The sequence below is a fragment of the Empidonax traillii genome, unplaced genomic scaffold, assembly GCF_003031625.1.
Source record: "Empidonax traillii isolate 1590-97213 ecotype Southwest subspecies unplaced genomic scaffold, ASM303162v1 scaffold1196:size187323, whole genome shotgun sequence".
Classification (NCBI taxonomy): domain Eukaryota; kingdom Metazoa; phylum Chordata; class Aves; order Passeriformes; family Tyrannidae; genus Empidonax; species Empidonax traillii.
In genome coordinates, this window is record NW_020956389.1 from 146,904 (window position 1) to 173,523 (window position 26,620).

The window sequence follows — 26,620 nt, forward strand, 5'->3', positions numbered from 1 at the left end:
TTTAGCTGGTGTTAACCCTACCCCTCCCTGTGACTTTGGTATTAAACAACTTCGAGCAACAGGATGCTGAGTGGAGGCTTGTTCTTGCAGAGGGGAGAGGTCAGACACCTCTCTGAAGGGAACTGGACAGCAAATGTTCCCCTGCCAGGACCCACCGCTGCATTTTTGTCCTTCCATTTCCTAGGAGTGCATCACCCTCCCAGCCACTGCCACAGCAGCCACCTGTAGGCAAATCAGGGGCTTTTCCAACAGCAAACAAGCTCTTTCTGCAGGAGATGAGATGCTGTGTGGGCTGCTCAAGCCTCAATCTGCCTTCCCAGGGAGGACTCGGGACCACTGGTTGCACCTCTGGGGACAGGGACAGGGCTGGACACGGCTCTTTGATCTGTGTCCCACCAGGAAGGTGGCTCTGGCTCTATGGCTCTGTTTTCATGGCCATGCTGGTTCCAGCCAACAACCAAAGGCTTGTCTCTGCCCTGGCTGTGTGCAGAGATCCCCCTGGAGCTGCCAGCCCAGTGCCAGCTGGCCTGGAAGGAGGGACAGGCCAGTGCTCCCAGCTGCAGGCTGACATTTCCAGTTCTGGGGGGAAGCTGTGGCACTTCCAGTTCCAGCCCAGCAGCTGCAAATCCAAGTGCTGCCCAGAGCCAAGGGCTGTGCAGTGCTCTCAGCCCCACTTTGACCAGTTCAGGTGCTGTGAGGGCCATGTCCCCAGATAAATGCCAGGAAAGGTGCCTGGAAAAGGGAGCTTGGGCTCCTGAGCAGGGCCTGGAAGAATCAGTGTCTCACCATGGGAGTGCAGCCCCTCACAGAAGCCTCTCACCCTCATTTCTGCAGCCAGCAGCAACTGCTGATGAGTTTCCAGTGCTGATGAATTCCCAGAGCTGCCTCTCAGCTTGCAGGGATGTTTGGGAGAGGGACGGCACCACTGAAGCAGTGGTTGCTTTGTGACCTTTCCAGTCAGGTATGTAGCAGCCTCTGCTCCATTCCCAGCCCTACATCCCTCCCTCCATGGATCCTCATTCCCTGCCCATTCCTGCTCCAGCCTTGGAGCAGAGAGGATGTGGCTGAGCGGATGTTTGTCCCTCCTGGGAGGGTCTCTGCCATTTAAACCTCTTAATGGTGGGATGCACGACCCTGGGTCTCCAGAGATGGGAAATTCAACCTACCCAAAAGTGTTGATGTGTTTCTTTCCATCTCCTTTGCAGCACTGCTCCATCATGGGGGCGAGGGGAGCGGTGGCAGCTCCTCCTGGAGCGCAGGGAAGGGGCCCCAGCAGCCACAATATCTCCCTTTCATCCAGCATTTCCTGAGCTCCAGGCAGCTGCTCATCAGCACAGGAAGCCCCAGGAGCTGGGAGTGGTGGCAGCCCAGGCAGGGCGGGGTGGCAGGGAGGGCAGAGCTGCCTGGAGACCCTCAGCAAGGGGGGATCCACTCAGGTCAGCGCTGGAGCCACAGCCCGGCCTCTCCACAACCTCCTGGATGTACAGAGATGGTAGAAAGAGTCTCCCTTTCCTTCCTACCACAGGGAAGCTCCACTTGGAAATAACTAAGCCTCCTCTCCCCTCTTCTACACCACAAAGGCTCTGGTCTGGAGAAGACTGGAGTGGATGCGAGCTTGTAAATGCACCGAGTGACTTCAGCCCCCACCCTGGCTTCTACCATAGCCCTCAGCTGGAAAACACTCAGCCTGGCCTAAAAAAGGATGTTTTTGTGGATCCAGCTCTATTCCTATTCAGCACGGTTGTTTGAAGCAGCAGGAGGAAAAGCGCCGGGGCTGCTTGTGGTGCTGCTCCGCGGCCCCTTAAGCCAGGCTATTAACACCTCTAATCGCCTGCTCCAGGGGCAATTTCCCGGTGGATGCGGCAGCCCCGGCTGCGAGGCACCACTAACCCGCCATGGCCCGGATTAGATCGTTCCGGGCGAGCAATTAGGCCACGCTCAGCCCAGCAAAGCGCGGGAGCAATTATGCCCATCCTATTAACACTGACAGAGCTCGTTCTATATTTAGAAACACGGAACCCGGCTGGTGGATTTTTTTCCCCCCTTCCTTAAATGATTTTCCCCAGGTCTCCACGGTCCATTTAGCTGATCTCAGCCGCAGCCAGCTGTAAACTTTGGAGGGGGCATTCTCTGCTCCCAGCCCTGTGCCGTTGTTATTTCCTCTGATAATGAAGCCGGGCTGGAGCCGTGTCCAGGGGCTGCGGGGGCTCTGCCGCTGGGCGAGTTCTGCTTTCTCTTTGCCCCCCAAACCTCTCCCCAGCCCAGCTCTAAATCCCTGTGAGAGGTCAGCACTTGGTGGGCACGATGGTAGCAGGGCTGGAGAGGTTATCCCGAGGGGATACATCCCGCCTGGAGCCCTGGGCGCTGCCAGCTCATCTCGCGCGTGGCATCCTCATCCTTTTCATTCCCAAAGGGTTGGAGCGGGTGGGCTGCGAGGCTCAAGGGATGGACGGGGAGGCACTGAGGTGGAGAGCACCGGCTGCGGGTGCGGGGCGGGGCAGTCCCGGTCCCCTGGGATGACTTAGGGATTCCGGGAATGGATGGGGGAGACATGCGGCATGAGGGCAGCAGGGGCCCGGGATGCCGGTGAGGGGCCCCCGGGATGGCTGAGGGGCTCCGGGGATGGTTGTGGAGGGCACCGGCAGCAGGTGCGGCGGTCCCGGTCCCGGCGGGGTGTGGATCGGCTTGCCCGGTGTGCCAGTGCGGATCGGGGGTGGGTGCGCTGCCCGGGCTCCCGGTGCGGTGGGATGCGGATCCGCTGCCAGGGATCCCCGTGCGGGCAGGATGTGGATCCGCTGCCAGAGTCCCGGTGCGGATGGGATGTGGATCCGCTGCCAGAGTCCTGGTGCGGGTGGGATGCGGGTCCGCTGCCAGGGTCTCGGTGCGGGTGGGATGCGGGTCCGCCGGCGGGTGCCGATGCGGTGGGATGCGGGTCCGCCGGCGGGTCCCGGTGCGGGCGGGCGCTGCCGCTGGCGGGGAGGCGGGCGGGAGGCGGGCCGGTGACTCATGGCTTCCCAACGGCGGGCGGCTCCTCCCCGCGCAGCCCCCGGCACATGGGCCGCGGCTCCGGCAGCGCGGAGCTGGCCATGGCCGCACCGCCCGCCCGCTGCCCCGACTGCCCGGGGCCGGGGCCGGGACCGGGGCCGGGGCCGGAGCGGGGGGGTGGCGGCGGAGGGACCCCCGCCGTGCCCCACCTCGGCATTGCGGTGGACGAGCGTGACGTGCTGCCCGGGGCGCTGCGGATCGTGCGGGAGATGAGACCCGGCTGGGAGCCGGCCAGGGTGAAGACGAAGGTACGGCGGGGGGACCCAGCGCAGAGACCCCCCACCCTGAGAACCGGCCACAGCACCCCAGGCGGGGGTCGCCCGCGGGGGCTGCAGAGCCCGGCCGGGGCGGCGGGTCTGGGGTTATAGGGTCCCCCGAGATTGTAGGGATTCACTTGGGGGCAGCTCTGGCGCTCACCCTGCGGGGCTGCAGGATGTGCACTGGGATGTCTGTGGGGTTCAACCCTGAGGGGTTACAGGGTCTACCCGAGGGGGGCTGCTGGGTTCACCCAAGGGGGACTGTGGGGCTCACCCTGGGGGGCTATAGGGCCGGCCCTGGGACAGCAATAAAGCTCCCTCGGGGAGGCTGTAAGGTCCACAGGAGGGTGACTGTAGAATCCACCATGGGGGGCTCTAGGACCTGCCAAGGAGGGTGTGACACACTGTCCCCCCACCTCTGGTTCCCCCCTCCTCTCTCTGAGCACAACTGGGACCCATCAGATGTGCAGAGGGGTGACACCCACGTCACACACGTCCCCACAAGGTTCGCGGATCCCTCAGGTGGTCACTGAGCGGTGACTGTGAGAGCAAGTGTGTCCCCAGGGTCCCCGCAGCTGCCAAGGTGTGGGCTGGATGGTGGAGGGTGCCCACAGGAGCAGCCACTCCTGGGAGCTGCTCTCGCTCGGGTCACTTGTTGGCTCTCACCTTCCCCGGGTTGCGTGGGCTGAGCTGCAGTTCAGGTGGGAGCTGGAGTTCAGCTCTGAATCCCTTGCACGGGACAGGGCTTGGCTGTGTGGAGCTGGCAGGGCTTTGCTGGCAGAGCAGGGCTGGCACCTGCCTGGCATGGCAATCCCTTTCCCCCTCCTCACCTCCAGCCAGGGGTACCAGGTCTGTGAGACAGGCTGGTGGTGTCTGTGCCCTCAGCAGTCTCCTGGTGATGGGCACTGGAGTGTGGAGGTGCTGGAACTGGGTGCACTTGAACGTCTGCACGTGTGTGTGTGTGTGTGTGTCCTCCGAAGGCACATGCTTCCCGTGTGCCTGGAGTGCCATTAAAAATGTATTAATAGCCAAGTGTAATTAAATACAAGAAGCTGCAGGAAAATCCATCTGAAAGGGCAGATGGCAATAGGCAGGAAGCTGGGAGCTGGAGTTGTAGGGGCAGGAAATGTCTCGCTCCGTGCAGCGCTGAGCGCAGACCTCGGTGGGTGTTGAAGGACCCCGGTATCCAGGCTCTGCAGGCGTTGGAGGGGTCAATGTTCAACAACAGCTTGTGTGTGTGTGTTTTTAATTAAAAAAAAAAAAAAAAAAAGGGAAAAAAACCAGTTAGGAGTTGAGGGAAAACCCTCCCGTCGCGTTTCTCTCAGAGCTGCTGTTGCAGGAGCTGTTCAGGAGGGGACTGGAGCGGTGCAGGGTCCTCAGCTGGTTCCCATTAGCATTCCCGGTCCCTTTCCTGGTGCCCTGGAGCGGTGCCCGGTTCACACCACCTCGTTGCCCGGTGTTGGGGCACAGTTGCCTGCAGGGGCTGTACCAGACTGTGCCAGTGGCACGGGAAAATCTCCCAGAGCTCAGGGCAGGGTGTGGAACACCGGCAGAAGGATCTGGATGCTCGGCCTCCCCTGCCTGCCCTCTCCTTGCCTCCTGTGCTCCAGCTTTGCCTGCTTCCCAGGGCTCCTGCTGCTCATCCTTTAGGCACCTCCGTGCCGGTGAGTCAGCCCCCCATGCTCTCTGGGAAGCACACACTCCTCCATCCCTCATCCTGAGATAAGAGCAGCAGCGACTGGAGCCAAACCCCTGCAAGGACTCGGGCATGGCTGGGCTCTTTTAGCCTGATTTTGGCAAAAAGTTGCCCTGCTGCAGCCTGGCCCCGGGGCTGGGGGTGCTGGGCCAGCCAGCACGGTGCTGCTTTGGGAATGCTGAGGGGTGTCCAGTAGGTGCAGCACCCGGTGTTGGATTTTGCTGCTTCCCTTCAGCACCACACAGGGCTCGGGTCTCACTTTGCTGCAGAGCTCCTGGTGTGGAGTCACACACTGTCACACGCCTTCTCCTCCATCCCTGCTGTCACACAGCTGCAGCAGGCAAGAGTTTGGGCTGGTAGCAGGGTGGCTGCAGTCTGGATCCACGAGGAATAGCACCAGGCACCTCCCAAGCAGCTGCGCTCATTCCTTGGGAGCTGGAGGAGCTGCCGCCTCCAAAGCAGGCGAGCCCCTGCGTGCAGGTTGCTGAGGAACCACGTGTGCGTCTCCAAAGTTAGTGGCCTGGAATTCAGGGGGGATAAGGCTCAGTAATCCCGTTAAACCTGCTGGAAAGGGCTGATCGGGCCATCGGGCAGCAAAGCCAAAGCGGCACCAGGACTTTGCTGAGCGTCTCGAGGTGGAGCCGCTCACCTGTGTGCGGCTCAGAGGGGACGGTTTTCAGCATGGATGGGCCATGACACCTCTGCTCCCTGAATTTCCAGCCCCTGGGGCCTGGCAGGACAAGGAGAGGAGGGCTGAGCGCGGCACCGTGGTAGGAACACAGATTATCTGCCCTGGGAAAAGCAGCTTGAGAAGGTTCATCCTGTCCCAGCAGCCCCCCAGGACGAGGCGGCTGCCTCACCACGTGCTGTGCTCCCCCCAAATCCACCTGCAGAGCTGTGGAACAGGGGCTGGGAGCGCCGTCTAACTTTGGGGGTCTCGTTCCAGTGCTTTGAGTTTCCCCTGGGAGGCTGCACGGGGAGCCCTATATATAGACACCCTATATAGGAGCGTGGGTTGCCGAGTGGGATGTCTAAAATTATCCGTCCCACCCCCGAGCTCCGCGGCTGCCGTAGCACGAGCCCTCACCCCCCTCCTGCTCCTCCAGCATCACACCTGCTCCAGCTCCCCCATCCCAGAGGGATGAAGGAATCATTCCCACGGGGAAGCAGCAGCACCCAGGGGGACCACGGGGGGCTGAACATTCCATGGCGTGGGGGGCGATTGGGGCGGGGGGGGGGTTTCCCCATGGGTTGACAGAGACCCAAACCCCTCAGGGCGCTGGAGGTGACCGAAATCCCGGCGGGATGGGGAGCAGAGCCCGGCAGCAGCCCCGGCATGTGCACGGGCAGGCGGCCAGGCCGGAGTGACAGGAGAACAAAACTCCCTTTCCATCTGCGAGGAGCCGTCAGAGCAGTGACACGAGACGTCCCCAGCAGAGACGTCCCCGCCTATCAGCGTCCCGGCCCCGCGGGGAGGGTCGGAGGAGGGGATGGGGTGGTGGTGTTTGCTCCGGGTTGTTTTCTGCCTTGCTGGGCTTTTTTTCCCCCCCTCCCCTCACTTCGTGCCAAAAGGTTTGCACTGGTTTTTTGGGAGCGATTCCCGGGGCTGCTCGTGTGCCAAGAGTGCTGGCGGCACATCTGGCCTCAGCTGTTCCTGAGCTGTTCCCGAGCTGTTCCTGAGCTGCCAGGTGAACAGAGAGCAGGATTTCCACCCAAGCCATCAGCTTGGCGCTGCTGGAACCTCGTGCCCCTGGCCCCCTTCAGAGCCCCAGTTCACCCCTGGGCCTCGAGGCCTTGCAAACTCACGTCACCTCCCGCAGGGGCCGGGCTGCCTCACACCTTGCTTTGCCCCCTCCTGCCCTTGCTGTGCTGGTTCCTCCCTGGGATCTGCTGGTGGGGATGGGGAAGGGGTTTCCCTGTTCCCAGCTGGCACGGCAGGGGTGCACAGGCCACCCTTCTCCCCCTGCAGCTCTTCACGGATGGCATCACCAACAAGCTGGTGGCCTGTTACACGGACGAGGGGATGGCGGACGCGGTGCTGATCCGCGTCTACGGCAGGAAGACGGAGCTGTTCGTGGACCGGGAGACGGAGCTGAGGAACTTCCAGGTGCTTCGTGCCCATGGCTGTGCCCCCGACCTGTACTGCGCCTTCCAGAACGGGCTCTGCTACCAGTTCCTGCCGGGCATCGCGCTGGGGCCCGACCACGTGCGGGACCCCCACATCTTCAGGTGGGTGAGACCCCCGTGCCCTCTGCGGGGGAGCCATGGGATGGTGGAGTCAGAGCTCCTCCAGTGCCGCTCCGGGTTTCCAGCTCTCCCCTCGCTGCTGTGGCATCGCTGTGTATGCAGGCCTGGGTGGTGCTGGGGGGGTAAATGGGCAGCTGGGTTTGTCACCAGACCTTTAAAGTGTCAGCTTTTGGTGAGTGGAGACTTCCTGGGAACCACAGCTTGGGGGCTGAGCTTGCCCTGGGAAGGTGAACACTGAAAATGTGTGATGGGGGGTTCAGCTGTGCTTGACCCTGCGTTTTTAAACACTGTTTTTGGGGAATCCCCCCTCAATACATCCCAAGGGTCCTTGGGGATGTCCTGAGGGGGATTTTGAGGAGCGCCCTCCTCTTGGGAGCTGCTCAGAACACCCCTCACCTGTGCTCCCCCCCAGGCTGGTGGCTCAGGAGATGGCCCGAGTCCACGCCATCCACGCCAACGGGAGCCTCCCCAAGCCCATCCTCTGGCAGAAGCTGCACAAATACCTCACCCTCGTGAAGACAGAGCTCAGCCCAAAGGTATCCAACCCCAGGTAAAGGCAGAGGGATCCCAAAGAGCCAGGCTCTGGCTTGGGCACCCGCTGCCCACCCAGCTCTAAGTCTGTCCAGGTAAAGCCTCTGGGGGAATCTGGGCACGGGTTTGGGGCTGGATCTGGCCACGTGGCCACATCTGGATCACGATCCCTCCCTGAACCCCAAAAGCAGGTGGGATGGAGGCACCTCCAGCACCTTCCTCCTGCCAGTCTGCAGGTGATTTTTGCTGTGTTAGAGCAGAGGCAGCTCAGGGATGTCTGTGCAGCATCCAGGCAGGATCCAGCCAGAGCCATGGACTCCCACCTGCTGTGCTAATCCTCCTCCTCCTCCTCCTCCCTGGAATTTAAGCCTAGAATAAGCTGGAGCTCAGGCCGTGCTTACAGTGTGGATCTGAGCAGTGGAATTGAGCTGGTGATGAATATCAGAAACCCACTATAGATTAAAGCAGCCAATTCCCACCTCAAACCAGTTCATCCCATTTCTGGGAGGCTGGGTTGACCCCAGGTGAGTGTTGGGTGTCTGGGAAGGATTTGGGCAGCCCCAAGAGGCGGAGGAGGTGAATGAACCCCAAGGCAGGCGAATCATTAACCTGCGGCAGGAGGCAGCAGGGCTTTTCTCAGCACTCCCCCCGCCGCAGGCAGACTTTACCCAAGCCCGCGCCTTCCGTGCAGCCAATTAGGCAATCATTAACGAGCTCTCTTCTTGGAACTGAGACTCCTGAGGTTACTGGGAGGCTACGTGCCCTGGCAGAGTCCAAAACATTCCCGTTGCCCGGGGGTTAGTCGGGTGTTCGGGGAGTGAGCGCTGGGGCGGTGCGGGGGCAGGTTGGGTGAATTTGGGGGGGGGGGGGGGGGGGGGGGGGGGGGGGGGGGGGGGGGGGGGGGGGGGGGGGGGGGGGGGGGGGGGTTGGGGGAGAAGGGAAGGGCTGAGGCTGGGCCGTGGTGTCTGCCAGGCCCTCCCGGTACCAGGCAGCCAAAGCTGCCCCCTCGCTGCCAAACCCAGCCTCGTTAGCCCTCCTTTGTGTCGCTGATGAGCTCGTTCACAAAACACGCCAAGGGAAGCCAGGGCGGGGGGGGGGGCAACGCCGCCCCTCTGCCCCCAGGGAGGCTCCCCGTGAGCAGCAGCGATTGCACCCCCGTCCCCTTCCCCAGCCTCCAGCAGGACCTGCCCAGCCTGGAGGCGCTGGAACAGGAGCTGGCCTGGATGAAGGAGACGCTGTCCCAGCTGGGCTCCCCCGTGGTGCTGTGCCACAACGACCTGCTCTGCAAGAACATCATCTACGACAGGACACGAGGTCTGTGGCAGCAGCTCGGTGTGCCCAGCGAGGGGTCTGTCCCTCGCCCACCCCCCCCCGGGGGCTGTCACCTCCATCCCCCCCCTCACAGCCCCCGTCTCTGCCCCCACAGAGCACGTTCGCTTCATCGACTACGAGTACACCGGGTACAACTACCAGGCTTTTGACATCGGGAACCACTTCAACGAGTTTGCAGGTGAGTTGGGCTCCTCCCACTGCACCAAAGGTCCCCCCCAGCCCTGGCAGTGGCTGTCCTGGGGGTCTCCCCATCTCTGGGGGTGGAGGAGGGAGTTGTATCCCCAGTGCCATGCTGGGAAATGGGGATGCCCACGGTTAGAGTGATGTGTGTGTGTGTGAGGGGGGTGTCTCTGCTGGCACTGGGCACCTGGAAACATCTGGAATGGCTCTTGACCATAAGTCTTGGGTGGGTGCCTTGGACCTGCAGTTGATCCTTGGTTTGTGCACACCTGGGGTTTGCTCACCTGGTCTGTGCACAACAAGAGCCCCGTGGCCACATCACCTGGCCATGGAGAGACCCTCCCTGTCACCCCCGTGCCCCTCACTGACCCCCCTCCCCTTACAGGAGTGAAGGAGGTAGATTATGGCCTCTACCCCAGCAAGGAGACCCAGCTGCAGTGGCTGCACTCCTACCTGCAGGCCTACAAACAGCTCACCCAGGGGAACTCAGGAGGCTCTGAGGTGTCCGAGGAGGAGCTGGAGACTCTCTATGTGCAAGTGAACAAGTTTTCCTTGGTGAGTGGTGCAGGTGGGAAGGAACCCAGGAACGAGGGTGAAAACACAGCCCAGGGGATGGGGTTTTCTCTGCTCTTGGGCTCGCAGCTTACCTGGGGAGGATGGGGGTGCAGGTTGAGGGCAACTGGGGCACACTGCCCCAAAGAGCCTGGCAGCACCTCAGAGGCACCGAGCCCCGGGGCAAGGTCACAGACAGCACTGGCTGCTTGTGCCCCCACCGACATGTGCCAAGGGACCACGTGTCTCTGATAGCCATGGCCTTGGACATCCCTTCAGAGAGGCCAGACATGAGGAAATCCTCTTTGGTAAATGCCATGGGCAGTCTGAGCCAACTTTCTGGAAGCTTAGAGCAAAATGTCATCTGGTTTCCTGGCAGGAGAAACATTCCTGCAAGCGCAGGGGCTGGTACCCTGAGCACGCTGTGTTCAGCATTCTTCCTGCTGCCATCCCTCCCTCCAGCTGGGACCAGCCTCTGGAGGGTATAAAAATACAGGTGTGGGCCAGCCCCAGCTGGCTGCCACCCCTCCTGTCATCACAGCAGCGGGAATTCTGGGACCGGGCCAGGAGAGGCACGAGCAACTCATCCCGTGGGCAGAGATGCTCCACATTTCTAATCCTTGCTTTGTCTGCTGCAGGCATCCCATTTCCTCTGGGCATGCTGGGGCCTGATCCAGGCTAAATACTCTACCATAGACTTTAATTTCTTAAGGTGAGTCCATCCCTTTTGCTCCCAGCACTGCTCAGTGTTGAATCACCGGAGCCAGAGGATCCCGGTGGTCCCTCCGTGCCACGGCCCGGAGACACGGGGCTGGGGGGGACAAGCACTTCAGGTGTGCCCCTCTCTGGTCTCTTGGCAGATATGCAAAGTTAAGGTTTAAACAGTACTTCAAGATGAAGCCGGTGGTCACAGCCCTGCAGACCCCCAAATAGCCCCACTGGCTCCCGAGCTCTCCTGTCCTCGCTGCGGCCACAGCCCTCGCGTCCCCCTCGCCCTTCCCCACCCCGCCGGGGGCGAGGGCAGGTCCTGACGGTGGGCAGGGGGAGGAGAGGAGCTCTGACCCGGCCACCGACGAAAGGGGACCCTGGACATGCCCAAGACTGGACCATGAGATGCTGGAGAGGCCCCAGGGCCCCGGAGAGGCCGCCGCCTACACGAGGAAGCCTCACCATCGCCTTAACGCCGACCCCGCTCGGCCCCGGTGCCTGGCAGGTCCGTGCCCTGCTGGCACTGCTGCTGCTTGGCCTGGCACCCCGTTTGTTCCCTCTGTGCTGTCCCTGAGGGGCAAAATGGGTGTCCCCCCGTGCGCTCAGGAGCCCCCGGAGCTGCCCCGTCACTTTGCTGCCCAGCGCTCACGTTGTGCCCGTCGCCTTTGCTGTGCCGTCCATCCTCTCGTGCCCTGGGTGCCACTGGGGCTCCCACCCCCAAACCAGCACCTTCCCTGGGTCAGCACTGATCCCAGGCACGGGACCCTTTTCCATGAGGGGTGGGAGCTGCTGTGCTCCCGCTGGGGTGGGCAGAGCCAGCCGTGAGCCACGTGGGTTTGGGGCCAGGGGTCTGCTGGGGGTGGGCCCTGGGTGTCTGAACCCCCTGCCCTGTGCTCAGCCCATGGCTGGCCCTACCTGTCCCCAGGCCATGGTCTCCCACACCCCCATTGGCTTCATGACTGCCCCTGTAGCACCCTGTGCTACCAGAGCAAGGGGCTCCCACTCTGCTTTCCCCGTCTCCCCCAGGGCTGGGGGGGTCAGTCCTGGCCTGCTGAGCACTGTCCAGCTCATCACAGTGGGTGTGCATCACCTGGGGGTGGAATCAAATCCCTCTGCACCTGCCTTGGCTGGTGGCTGTCCCCTCCCTATGGGCACAGGAACCTCCCCCAGCAAGGACCAGGACTATTGTTGCATCTGTTTGTTTTGGTGCAAAATAAAAGCTGCTGGTAGCTGAGAATTTGGGATGGTGGATCTGGGGGGCGGGTTGTGCCAGGGTAAGGGCAGCATCCCTGGGGCTTGGGGGTGCTCCAGCCTCTTCTGCAGCTGGAGGTGCCCCTTGCAGGGGGACTCCCCTTTCAGCCCTCAAACCCAAATTGGTAAAGTCCAGGCCCAGATCTTTGCTCCAAAAAGTGATCTTTATTGTGCCAGGGGACTGGGGGACGATTGTAAACAGGTATGTGAAATATACAGGTTAAGTTACTCATCGTCTTATTAACAAAATAAAGCTCTATCTATATTTACAATCTTTAAAAAAAAAAAAAAAAAAAAAAAAGAAAGGAAGAGACAGGAAGAGCTGCAGCTGTGGGACACATCTGCTTCCAGTCCCTCTGCAGGACGGCCCATCCCAACCTGGGAGCTGGGGCTCCTTCCCCAGGAAACCCTTCCCAAGGGACCCCAGCACAGGGAGGGGGAATAAATAAAGCACTGGCAAAGGGCAAGAGAGGAGAGGTGTTTGCTGGGCAGGTGAGGAGGCAGGATGCTCCTTGGATAAAGGATGTCCCAAAGGCAGAGGGGCATCAGCAGGGCCCTGATGCTGTGGAGTTTCTGCTCCAGACCCCCGCCCTGGGGCTGGGGATGGGGGTCTGCTCAAGCCCCCCTTATAGGGCTGGTCCCCTCCCTGTCTGCTGCAGCCCGGGGGGACAAGGCTACTTCTGTGTCCCCAGCAGGGTCCCTGCGGTGCCAGGCTGGAGTCAGAGCCGTGCAGACTGTTCTGGCTATGGCCACAGGGAGGAGCACAGACCCTGTGCAGAGGGACAGTGTGAGTGTACAGCCAGACAGGACACACAGCCAGACAGGACACACAGCCAGACAGGACACACAGCCAGGCACTGCATGCACAGACACTGCACGCACAGCCAGACAGGGCACACACACTCGGTATGTGCAGAGACAGACACTGCACACACACACAGACAATGCACACACACACAGACACCGTATGTGCACGCCTGGACACACACCCAAACACCACCTGTGCACACCCAGACACTGCACATGCACACCTGGACATTGTTCATGCACACCCAGACACTGCACATGCAGACCTGGACACTGCACACACACCTGGACACCTTGAACTCACCCCTGGGCCCCTCCCATGCCCAGATACACCACATCCCAAACACCCCCAGAACGGACAGGGCAATTTTTTATGATTATTACCTTTTTTTTTTTTTTTTTCCTAATGGCCATTGTTTCCCCTCCCCTTGTGGTCTCACTGTGCAGGTCTCAGGTGCAGCCTCTTGAGAGGTGCCCAGGGATGGACGGGCATGTGCCCCCACAGCCAGGGCAGGGGCCCGGGACTGGCACAGCAGGAACAGCCCCTGCTTTATTTACAAAGTGGGCCAGAGCTGTCAGGAGCACAAAGGGCTCCCAGGAGCCCTGGCTGGAGCTCAGGCCAGGCGAGGGCTAAAAATGGCTCTGTGGGAATTTGCTGGCAGGCTTGAAAGACCAAGTGGGAACCGTGGTGGGGAGGTCAGGCCGGGCTGACAATCCCATCCCGTGCCCACAGCCCGTGTCCCAGCAGTGGGCTGGCACCTGCTGCAGTGGAGGCTCCCTGTGAGACCACAGGCTCTGGAGGGCTGGGAGATGCTCTGGAGTTTCTCCCGCAGCCCAAGGCCCTCAGGTGCCCCTCTGGGGGTAAAAACACAGCAGCTGTGTCACCCACTTCTGCAAGCAGGGTGGCCTCAGCTCCCCATGCCTCTGGAGCAAGGCTCAGCCAGCCCTCAGCACCTTGCCAGTGTGATCAGTACATCCCAACCGCAGCCCCACCACTCACCACCACCCCAATCTGAGTGCCCACCGTCACGGGACCCGTTTGCGGGAGGGCAGCAACGCTCCCTTTGGCTGAGTCCCGTCCCAGCAGGAGATGCTGGGACCCTCCTTGATGGTGTCAGCCAGCCCTGCCACCCTCCCCTTCACCACCCCCCGTGCTCCCTCAGTCCGTCAGCACCACCAGCTCCCCGTCACTCTTGTCCTCGCCCTCCGAGTCCTCCTCCTCGCTGTAGCGGTACATGTCCCCATCAGCCACCGAGTGCCCGTCGTCCCCAGCATCCTCGTCCTTGAGGCTGCGGGTGTTGACGATGACGGGCATGTTGGGGTCCACGCTGCGGGGCAGGTAGTGCTCCATCAGGGGGGGCGGCAGCTGGACCCCCACGGGTCGGGGGTACAGCACGTCCGAGGAGCCGGGGGGCACCTGGCTGCCCTGGGGCCTGCGGGACAGGGGGTGCAAATCACCAACCAGGGCATGGAGGGGTCCCATCGCCTCCCTCTGCCTCCTGGGGTACCCACCCCGGGGGTGCTGGGTGGGTGCTTACCCCACTGAGCATCATGAGAACACCCACCCCATGGGCACCCCACTGAGCCCCCTGGGGGGGCAAAAGGGGTGAGTTACCCTATCCAGCATCCCTGCCTGGTGAGGGGGTCATTATCGTATCACATAGGCCTGCCTGCTAAGGGGTCACTGCCTGGTGAGGGTCAGTACCTTATAAATACCCCTCCCTGGTAAGGGGTTGTTACTCTGTCCAGTAGCCCTGCCTGGTGAGGGGTTGTTACCCCACAAACCTCCCTCCCTGCTGAGGGTCCCTACCCCATCACGTAGCCCTGCCTGGCGTCCTGGCGCCGGTTCCTCATCAGCGCCTTGTACTCGCCCACGCGCAGCCGCTTCCCCTCCACGATGCAGGTGCGTTTGGGCCGGGGCTTGTACTTGTAGTCGGGGTATTTCTCCAGGTGCTGCCGGCTCAGCCGCGCCTGCTCCTCGTAGTAGGGCTGCTTCTCTTGGTTTGACATGGATTTCCAGCGGGAACCTGCACGGGGTGGGAGGTGGAGTGTCCTTAAACCCTGCCCAAGGGATGGAACCCCGGCTCCCCGCTGGGATGGACCCACCACAGCATTAATTAATTAATTAATGCCAGTCATTGACACCGCCACAGTCAGCCCTCCAGGAACACTGGAACAGGTCCCCAGCCCTGACCTTCCCCAGGGATTGTTCCCTTCAGCTCATCTCCCCAGAGGCTGGAGCTGGACCAGCTTGGGAGAGAGCTGGAGGCGCTTGGAGAGCCGCAACATCCTCGGAGATGCTCAAGAGTCAACAGGACACAGCCTCGAGCATCCTGATGGGACAGCGCTCACCCAGGATCTTGCTGATGCTGGAGTTGTGCATGTCAGGGAAGGCCTGCAGGATCTTCCTCCTCTCGTCCTTCGCCCACACCATGAAGGCGTTCATGGGCCGCTTGATGTGGTTGTTGTTCCTGGACTCGGGGAAGTGCCGGGAGCCTGCGAGGGAGACCCCGGATGAGGTGGGGACTCAGAGGAAGGAGCCTGGGAGGGGTCACTGTGGTTCTCTCGGCTGTCCTTACCGTCCATCTCACAGGTCAGCAGCGCCTCATCCAGCCGGTGGGCAGGGGGCTCCTCCATCCGCTCCTTCACCGGGGAGGCATCGATCCCGACGTGGTCCTGAGGGGACAGCGCGGTCAGGGAGCAGCTCCCGGCCCAGGGACCTGCCCAGGGACGCACAGGGGTGACAGTGGGGCTGCAGAGGGGGCGGTGGCCACCCTGCAGGGGACCCTCACCTTGCGGTAGGGGTTGCCCAGCGACCCCTCCATGGCTGCGCCGTGGCCGTGCAGCAGCTGCCGCGCGTCGTGGATGGCTTTGGTGATGGCATCGCCTTCGCCCAGGAACCCTGGCAGGACAGCAGCACGGGCTCCCATCGGCACCAGCACCCACTCCTCCAACCCCCCAGCACCCATCCCACCCCAGCCATCACAGCTGTGCCCCGAGGGGTGGCACGGAGCAGCCACCCAGGTCACCTCAGGGAGGAGGTGCCCCTGGGAGCAGGGGTGTCACTTGTCCCCAGAGGTGCCCAGGGGAGGGCAGGGGAGCACCCATCAGTGAACTCACCCAGAGGCAGGTTGGATGGGCTGGTCTGCAGGTCTCTGGTGGCCCCGTGACTCGGCGTGAGGGACTGGCAGCCGCCCATCTTCAAACTGGGCGAACTGGAGGCACTGGGGAGGTCGGAACCTTTGGGTTTGGCAGTCAGGTTCAGCGGCTGCGAGGTCTCCTGTGGCAGAGGAGGGGATGAGGGGTGAAACACAGCCCCAAAACCCCCCACCCAGGGTGTGGAGGTGCTCTGGGGCTGTACCTGCATCTGGAGGTGGCCCGGGCCGGCGGGTCTCTTCAGCGTGGGAGGAGGGGGGCTGTGCAGCAGCTGCACCGGGTAATCCACTGTGGGGAGCAGAGGGACAGGGGTTGAGGGATGTGAGTGTGGGGCAAAGGCCACCCCACAGGGCTGGGGCAGCCCCAAGGACCCCACTCACCTGGTTTGCAGGGGATGGGCTGGATTGGCAGTGCCAGCTGGGAGTCGGGGGTGACGGGGAGGGGCTGGTGGCTGGGGGTGAAGGCAGGAATCATCACGTAGGGCATGTTGACCTGCTGGAGGGGAGAGGAGCAGAGAGACCAGAGAATCGCTGTGGGACACTGCAGGAAGGTGACATCCCCTCTCCAGGACCCAGCAGGACGTGAGGAGGTTGCGATCATCCAGCACGGGAAGGGGGACACGGGGAAGGGGACCTGGGGAGGTGTCCCCGGCCTTTACCTGGATCTGCTGCTGTAACAGGTTGATTTTGTGCTGCTGCTGGATGAGCTGCTGCTGCTGCTTGGCGATCTGGTGGGGGGGACAGTGGGGATTAGTGACATCAGTGGCACTGCTGAGCTGGGCTCCAGCCCAGGACCAGACACCCAACAGCACCAAAACGGAGACAAGGGGTCTGTGGAGGGTGCCAAGGGCCGTGGGGAGGGCAGGAGGAGGAGCTGAGCTGCCCCTGGGCCACCTCGAGGGGCAAAGGAAGAGAAATGGGCTGGGAGGGACATGTCCCCCCACCCTGAGGTGTGACAGGGGTGTTCCCCTGCCCTCAGCACTGCACAGGCCATGGGAGAAGAAAAACAAGTGTTCCAGGAGCAAAGTGGGCACAGTCAGGAAGGAGCCAGTGTGGTTTAATTATTTTAAGGAGCACAATTCCCATCTCCTTGGACCTTTGTCCTTTGGGATGGGCACAGAAATCAGGAGGGTTGCTGGGCAGGCAGAAACCCCACTGCCCCCAGCGCCAAAGCCGCCTCCCCAGCATCCCCAGGGGGGTCTAACGGTCCCTATCCTGGTCCAGCAGATCCCAAAGGGATCCCTGAAGGGATGGGTGGTCCCCCGAGCCCACCTGCTCTTGCTGCTGCCGCGCCAGCTCCATCTGCTGCTGCTGCTTCTCGAAGAGCATCGTGGCCATGTTCTTCTGCTCCGAGTGGGCCGTCAGCAGCTGGTCCCGCAGCGTGGACAGCTGGTTGATCATGACAAGGAGCTGGAGCTCCTTCTCCGCCAGGCTCTCCTGGGTTCCTGGAAAAGAACAAGGGGTTGAAATTCGGGGATTGTGGAGGGTGAAGGGTCTCCAGGCCAGGCACGGGGGGCAAGAGGGAGGGTGGGAGAGGTGGGTGGCTGGTGTCACGCCTCACCTTTCACTTCCTTGGACTCGGCGGAGTTTTGGCCCAGCAGCCGCTCCTTCCAGTCACTGGACAGCAGCTTCTCGATGGTTGGCATCACTGTCCGTGTGGGCAGAGCAGGGTTGGGAGAGCAGGGAGGGGGAGAGGACAGCCAGGTGAGCACAGCCCACGGCTCCAAATCACAGGGTGGGGGTTCATCTCACCCCGCACTTTAGGAAAAACACCAAGCAACCTGGAAGGAGCCAGGAGGGGATCCTGAGGGGCCACTCATCAACGTTTCTTACCCTCCTTCAGGTTCCTGTTGAAGTCCAGCTTGTCCTGGCCGCTGCCGGCAGGTTCGAAGGCGGAGCGCCGGGGCTCTGGCACATCCCTGGCAGGAGAGCGGGACTCCTGCGGCACACACAGCTCACTGGGCACCTGCTCCCACCCACAGGGACAGCCCCAGCTGCCCAGGCAGCAGGTTCTGTGCCAGTGGGATGCTCAGAGCCAGCCCGGCTCCAACACACTCTACCAGGCACATTCCCCCTGCCCAGATTGAGAGCATCGCTGCTCTGCACACCCTAGAGACTTGATTGCTGGAGTTTTCTACAATTTATTCAGCCTGCCCGGCTCCTCTGAGCTCTTTTCCCCTCAGAAGGCACCACAGGGAGTGGGAGAGCTGAGGTTGCCGGTCAGGGGCAGGGAAAACCCATGAGCAGTGCAAAAGGGAGGCTGAAGGGGTGAAGCACATCTGCAGGTGGTTGTGGGGGGCTCCACGTCAAAGGTGAAGTGCTCAAGCACCAGGGCTGACCCGAGAGCATCAAGAGCAGCCAGAAAGCCTTGGGGGAGCTGCACGTTTCAGCTTTGATTCCTCAGGATGAGGAATAACTGCCCAGGGAAACCTCTGGTAGAGGATGGAGCCCAGCTCCAGAGCAGGGATGGCCACAGGGCTCTACCAGCCCTGCGGGACCCCAGCCAGGACCCTGCTTGTCACAACCTTGGGACCCACCTGTGACAGGGCCTGGGGGTCAGTGCTGTCCCTCGGTGGTGGCCCTGGGGGGTCGCTGGGACGGGGCTCGGTGCTGGGGGCAGCCCCTGGGGGGGACTCGTAGTCACCCTCCTTCTTCTCCTCCGTCTTGATGGTGCAGTTCACCATGCTGCCCGCTCCATCCAGCTCCAGGTGGGGAGAAACAGGGCTCCTCATGGACATCCTGTGGGGTGACAGGGTCATCAGCAGAGCCAGGGGCACCCCTGGACATGGACAGCCCATTCCCAGCCCAGCCTCATGCTGGGGTGCCCCACAGTGCTGCTTTTCCACCCACAGCAGTCTTGCTTTTTGCCATGGCCTGGCAGAGTTGAGCTCTTGTTCCCGAAGCTTCCCAAGCTCAGGTTTTTTGCAGATTTGGGGCTCAAAACCCAGGGGAAAAAAAACAAAGCCTTCACACTTTGGGCTGTGAAGGGAATGGAGCAACAAATCCCTGAAGGGGACAAGCCAGAGTCCCGGGATTGAGGGATAAGAGGAGCACGTGCCTTTTTGCTTCACCCAGCAGCTGGCACGGGGCAACCCAAGGCTCACCACGACAGAGACCTGTGCCAGACCCTCTCCAGCACCTCAGGGGTGCCCAGGTTCCCCCTCCACTGGCCCAGGAGCTGTGCCTAGAAAGCCAGTGGGACAGTGGGCAGGTTTCCCGCTCCAACGGGAAATGGAAATCCTGGTCCTGCTGAACAATGGTTGGGATGGCCACCAGAACTGCTCCTCTGGGAGTCCCTGGCACAGCACGGAGCTGGGACCAGCTGAGCCCTGGCCAGGGCAAGGGGCTGGGTCTGGGAATGCTCTCCCTGACCTCCCCAGTACGGCCCCGGGTGCCAATCCCACTGCCGGTGCTGCCGGATGGGCACTCCAGAAGCGATGGAGAAGTGTGATGGGGGATGAGGGAACACCCCAGGGGACCCCAAGCATGACCAGAACTAGCATTCAGTGGGGTCTGGCCCAAAACATGTGCCACAGTTCCTTGCAAAGCCCCAGCTCTTGGGACCCTCCAGGGCTGTCGAGGTGGTATCCAAGAGCGAGTGCCAGGCACACCAGGCTCAGCCCCGAGCACGGGGCAGTGCCCACGTGAATTCACCCTCTCGGGGCCACCAACCCTCACACCACACAGCAAGAATGGGAACAAACATCACCCTCCCAGAGCTGGCCTTTCAGGCAGGAATAATGGGAAAAGGAGGCTGTTAAGGAAGGGATTTACATCGGCCACTGCCAGGAGCTGGGATCTGGGCTGTGGGACCACAGGGGCTGCCGAGGTGGGATGGGGATGGCATCCTGCCTGGGGGCTGGCACCCTACAACCAGGACCCTCTCGCCTCCCCACACCCCCCTGGATGATCAGGAGACCCTAAACCCAGTTTGGGGGTGCAAACTGGGCTGGGGAGGGGGCTGAGCCGGGCTCAGGGCAGCAATTACATAACAAACAAAGCCCAGCTCAAGCTGCGAATTAATCAAACCGCTGAAAATAAAACCTTCCTCTCAGGAACTTCAAACAAAAGAAATGAAAACAACAAGGCCGGCTGGGTAATGAAAAGCCAGGGCTGTGAATAGGGGACAAAAGGAAGTGGAACAATGGGGTGTTGGACAAAAGCAATAAAGTAAAGGGAAGTGTGACAGCTCCACAATAGGGCACTGTGCGCGCCAGCCTTTCTGATCTTAGCGGGGCTTTTTTTAATCTCAGTTCCCTTGCCCTCCGCTGAACAAACCTCCGCCGGCCCCGGGGGCTTCCTCCGGCCCGGCATCGCCCGGGGGCTGCCGCATCCTGCACCGCCCGCGCCGCCCCTTCCTGCCCCCGGCCCACCTTGACCCCCCCAAAAACCCTACAGGGTGTGCTACAGGTGGGGAGAACCAGGAGTGACCGCCCAGCGCTGCAGCACCGCGCCCTGAGGGGTTTTCCTACCTGGGACCCTTAGGTGTGAGAGCACAGCCACTCGCTCCCTCCAGGCTTGTTGGGGTTTTAAGGGCAAAAATCCCCTCTCGCTGCATCCCTGCCCTCCCTGCCTGGGGCTGGGATGCTGCCCAAGCAAAGGGGGCATCAGTGCCACAGCACCGAGCGATGCCTTCGCTTCGGGACACGCACAAAGCCCCGTCCCACCCTCCAGCAGGTCACATTTCCATTGTGTTTAACCTCCCGGTGCCACTGGAAGTTTACTCTTAAAATGGGGCCAGCGCTTTAATAGGGCCCTGTTTGAAAGAGGCCTCATTGAGGATTTATTATACGGTCTGCCGAACAAAAAAAAAAAAAAAAAAAAAAGAAAGGAAAAAGGAGAAAATGCCCCGTTATCTCGTTACAGGCTGGTCCCTGTGCCCAGGGCTCAGGTGTGAGCTCCGGGGCTGCCTGGGGCGCACAAAAGGGAGGGAACTAAAACAGAACATCTTCACCTTTAATGTTCCCCGTTTAATGCAGGGTGGAGGGGAAGGGAGGGAATGGAATTGGGATGTGAAGAACCAGCCCGGAGGACCCAAACAGACCCACTGAGGAGCCAAGAGTCCTCAGGGATGGGCCCACTGGGCTGCTTCCTCCCCACACGGTGCCCTGGAGGGCTCATCTCACAGGAACTGAAGCCCTAAAACGCCTGCGCTGCTCAGGCACCGATGTGCCCGCCTTGCCTCCAAATTCCAACCCAGCAAATCCAAGATTTTCGGGAGGGTGACAGCCATTCTTTCCCCATTCATGCCCCCGAACGGCACGTCCTGCAATTCTCCCGGTGGCAGTGCCACCCTTCCTGCCTGCCAGCTAGTGCTGATCCTATCTGCCCCGCCTGTGTGGAGCAGAACAGCTCCAAAGGCCGGGGATGGAATGAGGTGCCAGCAAACCCCCACCCTGCCCAAGCAGGATAACTGGCTGGGGGAGCTGGGCTGCCCAGATTTTGGGTATTTTTGCCCTCACCTGCCCATCAGGTTGACCAAGCTCTTGGGTTTTTTGCTTCTCTCTGTCCCGGTAACAGCACAAAGTTCCCAGTTCGCGGGTTATGGTGACTGTTCCCTTCAGGAGCCAAACGTGCTTCCTGGTCACCCCCAAAATATAACCCCCACCCATCCCAGCAGCCCCTGGCCCAATCCTGCCACCACAGCCCAGGTAACCACCTCAGCCAGGGGGCAAACCCGGGCCAAAGGCCCGAGGAGGAAACGCCAGAGGAGCAAAGACATCAACACTGTCACCGCTCACACATCGGCCACGTGCAGCCCCCGCGGCCCCCGGGAGAGGGGGCAGAGGAAAAAATAAGACACACACGGAGGTTTTCTTCTTCCAAGCAGGACCCGAGGAATCCCGGCCGGCCACCGGCACAGACAATGGCCCATCTCCTGCCAGACGGACGGGGCCGCTTTCCTGCCAGACTTGGAATGTCCTTTCGGGGCCCTTTCCAAGCGTTTCCGCCCGGCGTCCCTTCACACATGAAAGAATGGATGGTTTCCTCCCCCATCCCCGGGCAGGGATGGTCGGGGATGGCCGAGGCCGATGTCCCTGCCTGGGGGAAGTTCACGGGGCTGCCATCCCTCCCCAGGGATTCAGAGCATCCCATGATGGGGGGGGGGGGGTTATTCCCTGGGTGGCCACGGGGGATGTGGAATCTCTCATCTGCCCATGCGGGACACGGACCAGGCGGTGTGAGGCGCCAGGGTTGCTTTTGGAAGTGCAGGTTTTAAACCCAAAAGGCATCTCTGGATGCTGAGCACTTTCAGCTCCGGCACCACCACGGTGAGAGCCACGTCCCCACGTGTTCCCCTGCAGGGCCAGGTCCCCACCCTGCTGCCCCACAAACCAGGGCGCTGAGGCAGCGGAAACGCTCTGAATTTGGGGGCTGGTGCTCTCCCCCCATCCTCAGACGTTCACAACATCTCACCTGCCCACGGCGCTCCCACGGAAAGCCGCAACCTCCATCTGCACAGAGCCTGCCGAGAGCTCAGGGGGCCGGAAGGGCTGCAAGGCCTGCGCTGAGAAGGGAGATCTCTGGTGGGCAGGGGGGGATTCTGGGGAGGGTGATGCCCCAAGGGGCAGTGCCCATGTGAACTGTCCTGCCCATCAGTATCCAATGGATCAATCATCACCACCCCAGAGAGACCCCAACTGCCCCTCTCCACCTGGGATCCCACGAGGAGAGCTGTGGCATGAGCAGGAGCTGGGATTTCCCGCTGCCCACACACAACAGACGGGGCTTTGTCCAACCTCCATCCACCACTGGCTCCCTGGAGGAATTTCTCTCCCCCCCAAAGGATAACGGCCTCCGGAAACGTCTCCACGGGGTCAGGGCACAGCGGTGACACCACGGGGAGAGCACTGGCATCCCGGAAACTCCCGGGAATGGCCAGCACAGGAAGGAGCAGGGGAGGTCACCTTCTGATCAGTCCCCTCCCCAGGGCCGTGGGACCCCCATCCTGGTGCCCCCATGGGGGGATCTCTCCCCCTTCACTCCTCGAAGAGGTGCCTCAGCCTCAGCACTGACAAATGTTTTTTTGGGTGGGGGAAAGCATCAGTTTTCCATCGGCCGAGATGAAAAGCAGCAGCACAGGTCTCCTATTGCCACACTGCACTTGGAAGATTGAACCCTAAAGCAATTACAACCAGCATTTACTAATTCTATCCCCAAAACCCCAACCTGCCTCCTCCAAAGGCCTCCAGGCCGTGCCCAGCACTGCTAATGAGATGCCTTTCTCCCCGATGCAGCCAGCAGAGAAAACTCCAGAGGTCTGGGCAGGGGAATCCAATCAATCCTGCTATTCAGAACTTGAGGAGAGAGGGGAAAATAACCCCGTATCAAGCACTAAATTCACTCAGGTGCAAGGCAGGGAGGAAAGGAAGAATTCCCAGGCTGTGGCCTGAAGGGGAAGAGGAGGATCTGGGTTGTTTAAGGGGATGCTCCATGTCCTGCATCATGGATGCTCCATGTCCTCCATCACTCAGGAGACTCCAGGATTCCTCAGCCTCTCCCTGCCCACGCTCCCCTGAGCGTGCTGGGGCCCTCCTCCGCAACCCAAAATCCAGGGACGCCGCCTCCCACCAGCCTGGCTGCTTTAGGACAGGGACCAAACCCAGCCAGCAGGTTTATAACTGTCCAAATCAAATCAAACACAAAGAGGCATCCGGATCCTTCCCTGGGTGTAAACTGGCCCGGGGCCACCCCCTTCACAGCCACGACCCAAACACATTTTTCCTTTGCTTTGGGATGAGCGATGGGGAGGCTTTAAATAGTGTGTGTGGGGGGGGAAAAATCCGACTGAACCTCAGGTGGAACTTCCTGGCCGCGAGATTTATTGGCCAGGGAATGATCTCATCGGGGAAGCGGAGGAAACTCCACGGCGCTGGGATTATTCAGGAGCGTGCAAAGCCCCGGGGAAGGCGGCACAGGAACAATCCCAGGACAGCCCCCACGCCAGCCGGGCCCGCGCTGGTCATTCCCGTTTCCTGGCCTGGGGACCGGGCAGTCTGCGCGGTGGTTTGGGTTTGTCCTGCCACTCCACGAGGAGGATCCGCAGGGAAAAGACTCCCCAGCTCTGCAGGCTGATGGGTTTGTGTGCAGGGAGGGTCGTGTGGCTGAAAGGATCTTCAGGAAAAGGGGGTGTTCAGCAGGGAGAGTGTTGTGCTGGGATTTGAGCAGCAGCGTGGGCAGGGTTGTGGGGAGAGAAGTGCTGAAAGCACAAACTCCCCTTCCCAGAAAATCCCCCTCCCAGAAAATCCCCCTCCTTGCAGGTCTGAACCTCCAGGGAAAAGCACAACCCCCTCAATCTCCACATTTCCAGAGCCCTCCTCCTTTTCCCTTTTCCTCTGCCCTTCCCACCTTCCCTGCATTACAAGCCAAGGGAACCCAGAAACATCAGAGCAGATTAAGGAGGGAAGACACAGGGCAAGCCTGGCACCCTGGAAAATGGATGTTTACCCTTGCTTTCCTTTTTTTTTTTTTCCGCATCAGAAGGAATTTTTAAAAGACGTTTTGGACGCAAAAATCAGCAGGAAAACCTGGCTGGCTGGTGGGCCCTGAGCCTTTACACCCAGCAATGGGGGGCTGGATCAGCCCCACAGTTCCATCAGTGCCCACAGAGGGGTGGAGGGCGGTCAGGGGAGCTGCCAGGTCCCTGGAATCCAGCAGAGATCCCTGAGATGGCTCCCAAACCTCCCCCAACCACCCCAGCCCACCGCCTCGTTCCATCTCCCCACACTCCCCAGCTTGCACCAGTCAATCAGTTCTGGGCGAGAAATTTTAAAAACCAGCAAAACCCAGCGGGATAAAAGGAAGGTCCTCATGCAGGGATGCAGGAGGCCAGCAGAGCCAGGAGGAGAAGGATGGGGACAAGTCACTCACCCTGGCTCGGTGACCCTGGCGCAGTGAGGGGGGTGCTGAGCGCGTCTCCCTCCTTTCCTTCACAGTTCCTGCCCTCCCCTCACCCCAAAGCGGCCCTCGGGTTTATCAGGGAGGCCGATCTCGGTGTCGTTTTTTGTGTAATTTCACTCACTCAGCGTTTCCAGGCAGAGCAGGGGGCACGTCTGACTCGCTGCTCCGTAAACAATACTTTCCTATCGCATGACGGAGGGCGAAGACATCTGACCCCTTTCCTCTCCTGCTCAGAAAAAAAAAAAAACCAACACGGGGCTCACCCACCTCGCCACGACCTGCCCTGCACCTCCCAGTCCCAGCTGCTGGGAGGGAAGAGCTTTCCAAAGCCATTTTTCCACCCGCCACTCCAAGGGGATCCACGGGTGATGTTGGGCACACGCTGGACCTGCTGCTATTCCTGTCCCATGGCATCACCCGTGTCCATAACCCCCCACCCCAGAGCTTCTCGTGCCATTTTACACCTTCCACTGAAATTCTTATTCTTCCAGGCACCCATTTGTGGGGGGCAATCCCATCTTGAGTTTCCCAGGAGAGTCAGGAGTACATGTGAGCACCAAAGGATGCTGGGAGCCCCTCACACATGGCACCCAAAAATCATGGGGCTGTGCTCCTGCTCCACATCCCACAGGCACCAGCGCCCTGGAAACCTTTAGGGTCTCTTTGTTTGGGGTTCTAAGCTGCAATGACCAGATCCTTGTGCCTGAGCTGGGACATGGAGGGACACAGAGGGACACAGGCTCTGTGGAGTCACTCGCCCCCTCAGCTGCTGCCCAAATTCAGGGCAGGGGGAGCTCCAGCTGCTGGTGCTGCTTCACATTCCAGCAACAGATTTTTCTGCTGGTGTGTCGGGAGCTGCCCCACCAGGGCCTTCATCAGCCCCTGAAGGAGAGGGCAGCCTGGGGGATGGGTGCTGGGTGCCAGTGGCTGTTCATCACCCGCCCCAAGCCCCTCCGCTTCCCCAAACCATCCCCCCTCACTGAGGGCAGCCCTGACTCTGCCCCGCTGGGCTTCGGCTCACTGGTGTCGGGGTTGGATGGGGCTGGTGGAGACCCCTGAGAAAAACGCTGTTGGCCTGACTTCCCCCCCTCAGCCACAGTTGTTTTGGTGGTGTTTTGGGGTGATTTAGGGTGCGGATTCAGCTCATCTCCGCTCGGGTGAACCAGAGCATCCGGCGGCAGCAGCGGCTCGACACCGGGGCAGGTCCCACGTTCACAAGAGAAACTGCACGAGGGAGCAGGAGCCATTTTTATCATTTTTATCACTACCCAGGGGCAGGGGACCATCACCCATCCTGCTGCAGGACCTGAGGGATCCAGCAGCAGCGACCCCCAAACTGAGACCATCCCACTGGACTGGGTTTGCACCTCATCCCTCCTCTCCCCGATGGATTTGGAGGAACTAAATCCCAAGAAATCCAGCTCCCAGCCAACTCCTTTCCCCCAGGGGAGCAGAGAGATTCAGGTACAAGGCTTTGCCGACCCATGGGGTAGCTTTTGTCGCACAACAAAAACACAGCACAGACCAGGAGCATCACCAGGATGCCGCTTGGAAAGGGAGTATCCAACTGCCCCCAGCCAGCCCGGGGGTCCCTGTGTCCCACAGCACTCAAGGGGCTCTTTGTGCTTGGTGGCACCTGTGTCATCCCCCCTTGTTCTATCCCGATTTCCCCCTGGTTCTCCAGCGAGGGGCTTTGGCAGCTCCAGCCCCCCACATGTCCCCATTTGCTCGTGGGCAGGGGTCAGCCCTGCTTTGCCCCCCTAAAAGAAGGGAGGAGGAGGCTGTGAGGGGCTGTGGTTTGCATCCTGACATGCCTGGGCACAGCTGGCTCCCCTGGTGCCCAGCCTCCAGGACCAGCTTTACTTGAAAACACGCACGCACAAACCTCACGTGGAAAAATAAAGTGCGTTCCCCAAACCCGTCCCCGGGATGGACCCCTGGAGCTGAGGAGATGCAGC

The 26,620-nt window shown here is 61.0% G+C and overlaps 2 protein-coding genes across 2 annotated transcripts; one reads left to right on the forward strand and one right to left on the reverse strand.

Annotated features, from left to right (window-relative positions):
• The first annotated feature begins 3,006 nt into the window (after nucleotides 1-3,006).
• Nucleotides 3,007-11,782, forward strand: ETNK2 (ethanolamine kinase 2). Its single transcript, XM_027905706.1, is given in 9 exon segments — nucleotides 3,007-3,034; nucleotides 3,037-3,293; nucleotides 6,968-7,227; nucleotides 7,658-7,795; nucleotides 8,948-9,090; nucleotides 9,203-9,286; nucleotides 9,674-9,843; nucleotides 10,479-10,552; nucleotides 10,701-11,782. Coding segments are annotated over 9 exon segments (1,227 nt in total). The 3' UTR covers nucleotides 10,774-11,782.
• A 1,978-nt stretch (nucleotides 11,783-13,760) lies between these two features.
• On the reverse strand, nucleotides 13,761-24,834 carry SOX13 (SRY-box 13). Its single transcript, XM_027905701.1, has 14 exons — nucleotides 24,784-24,834; nucleotides 18,299-18,500; nucleotides 17,595-17,700; nucleotides 17,323-17,409; nucleotides 17,034-17,206; nucleotides 16,421-16,489; nucleotides 16,143-16,257; nucleotides 15,968-16,050; nucleotides 15,727-15,886; nucleotides 15,399-15,508; nucleotides 15,186-15,282; nucleotides 14,959-15,102; nucleotides 14,417-14,633; nucleotides 13,761-14,039 (listed from the first exon to the last, which is right to left on the reverse strand). The coding sequence occupies exons 2-14, from the start codon at nucleotides 18,497-18,499 to the stop codon at nucleotides 13,766-13,768; spliced, it is 1,836 nt and encodes a 611-aa protein (XP_027761502.1). The 5' UTR covers nucleotide 18,500; nucleotides 24,784-24,834; the 3' UTR covers nucleotides 13,761-13,765.
• Nucleotides 24,835-26,620: the final 1,786 nt, after the last annotated feature.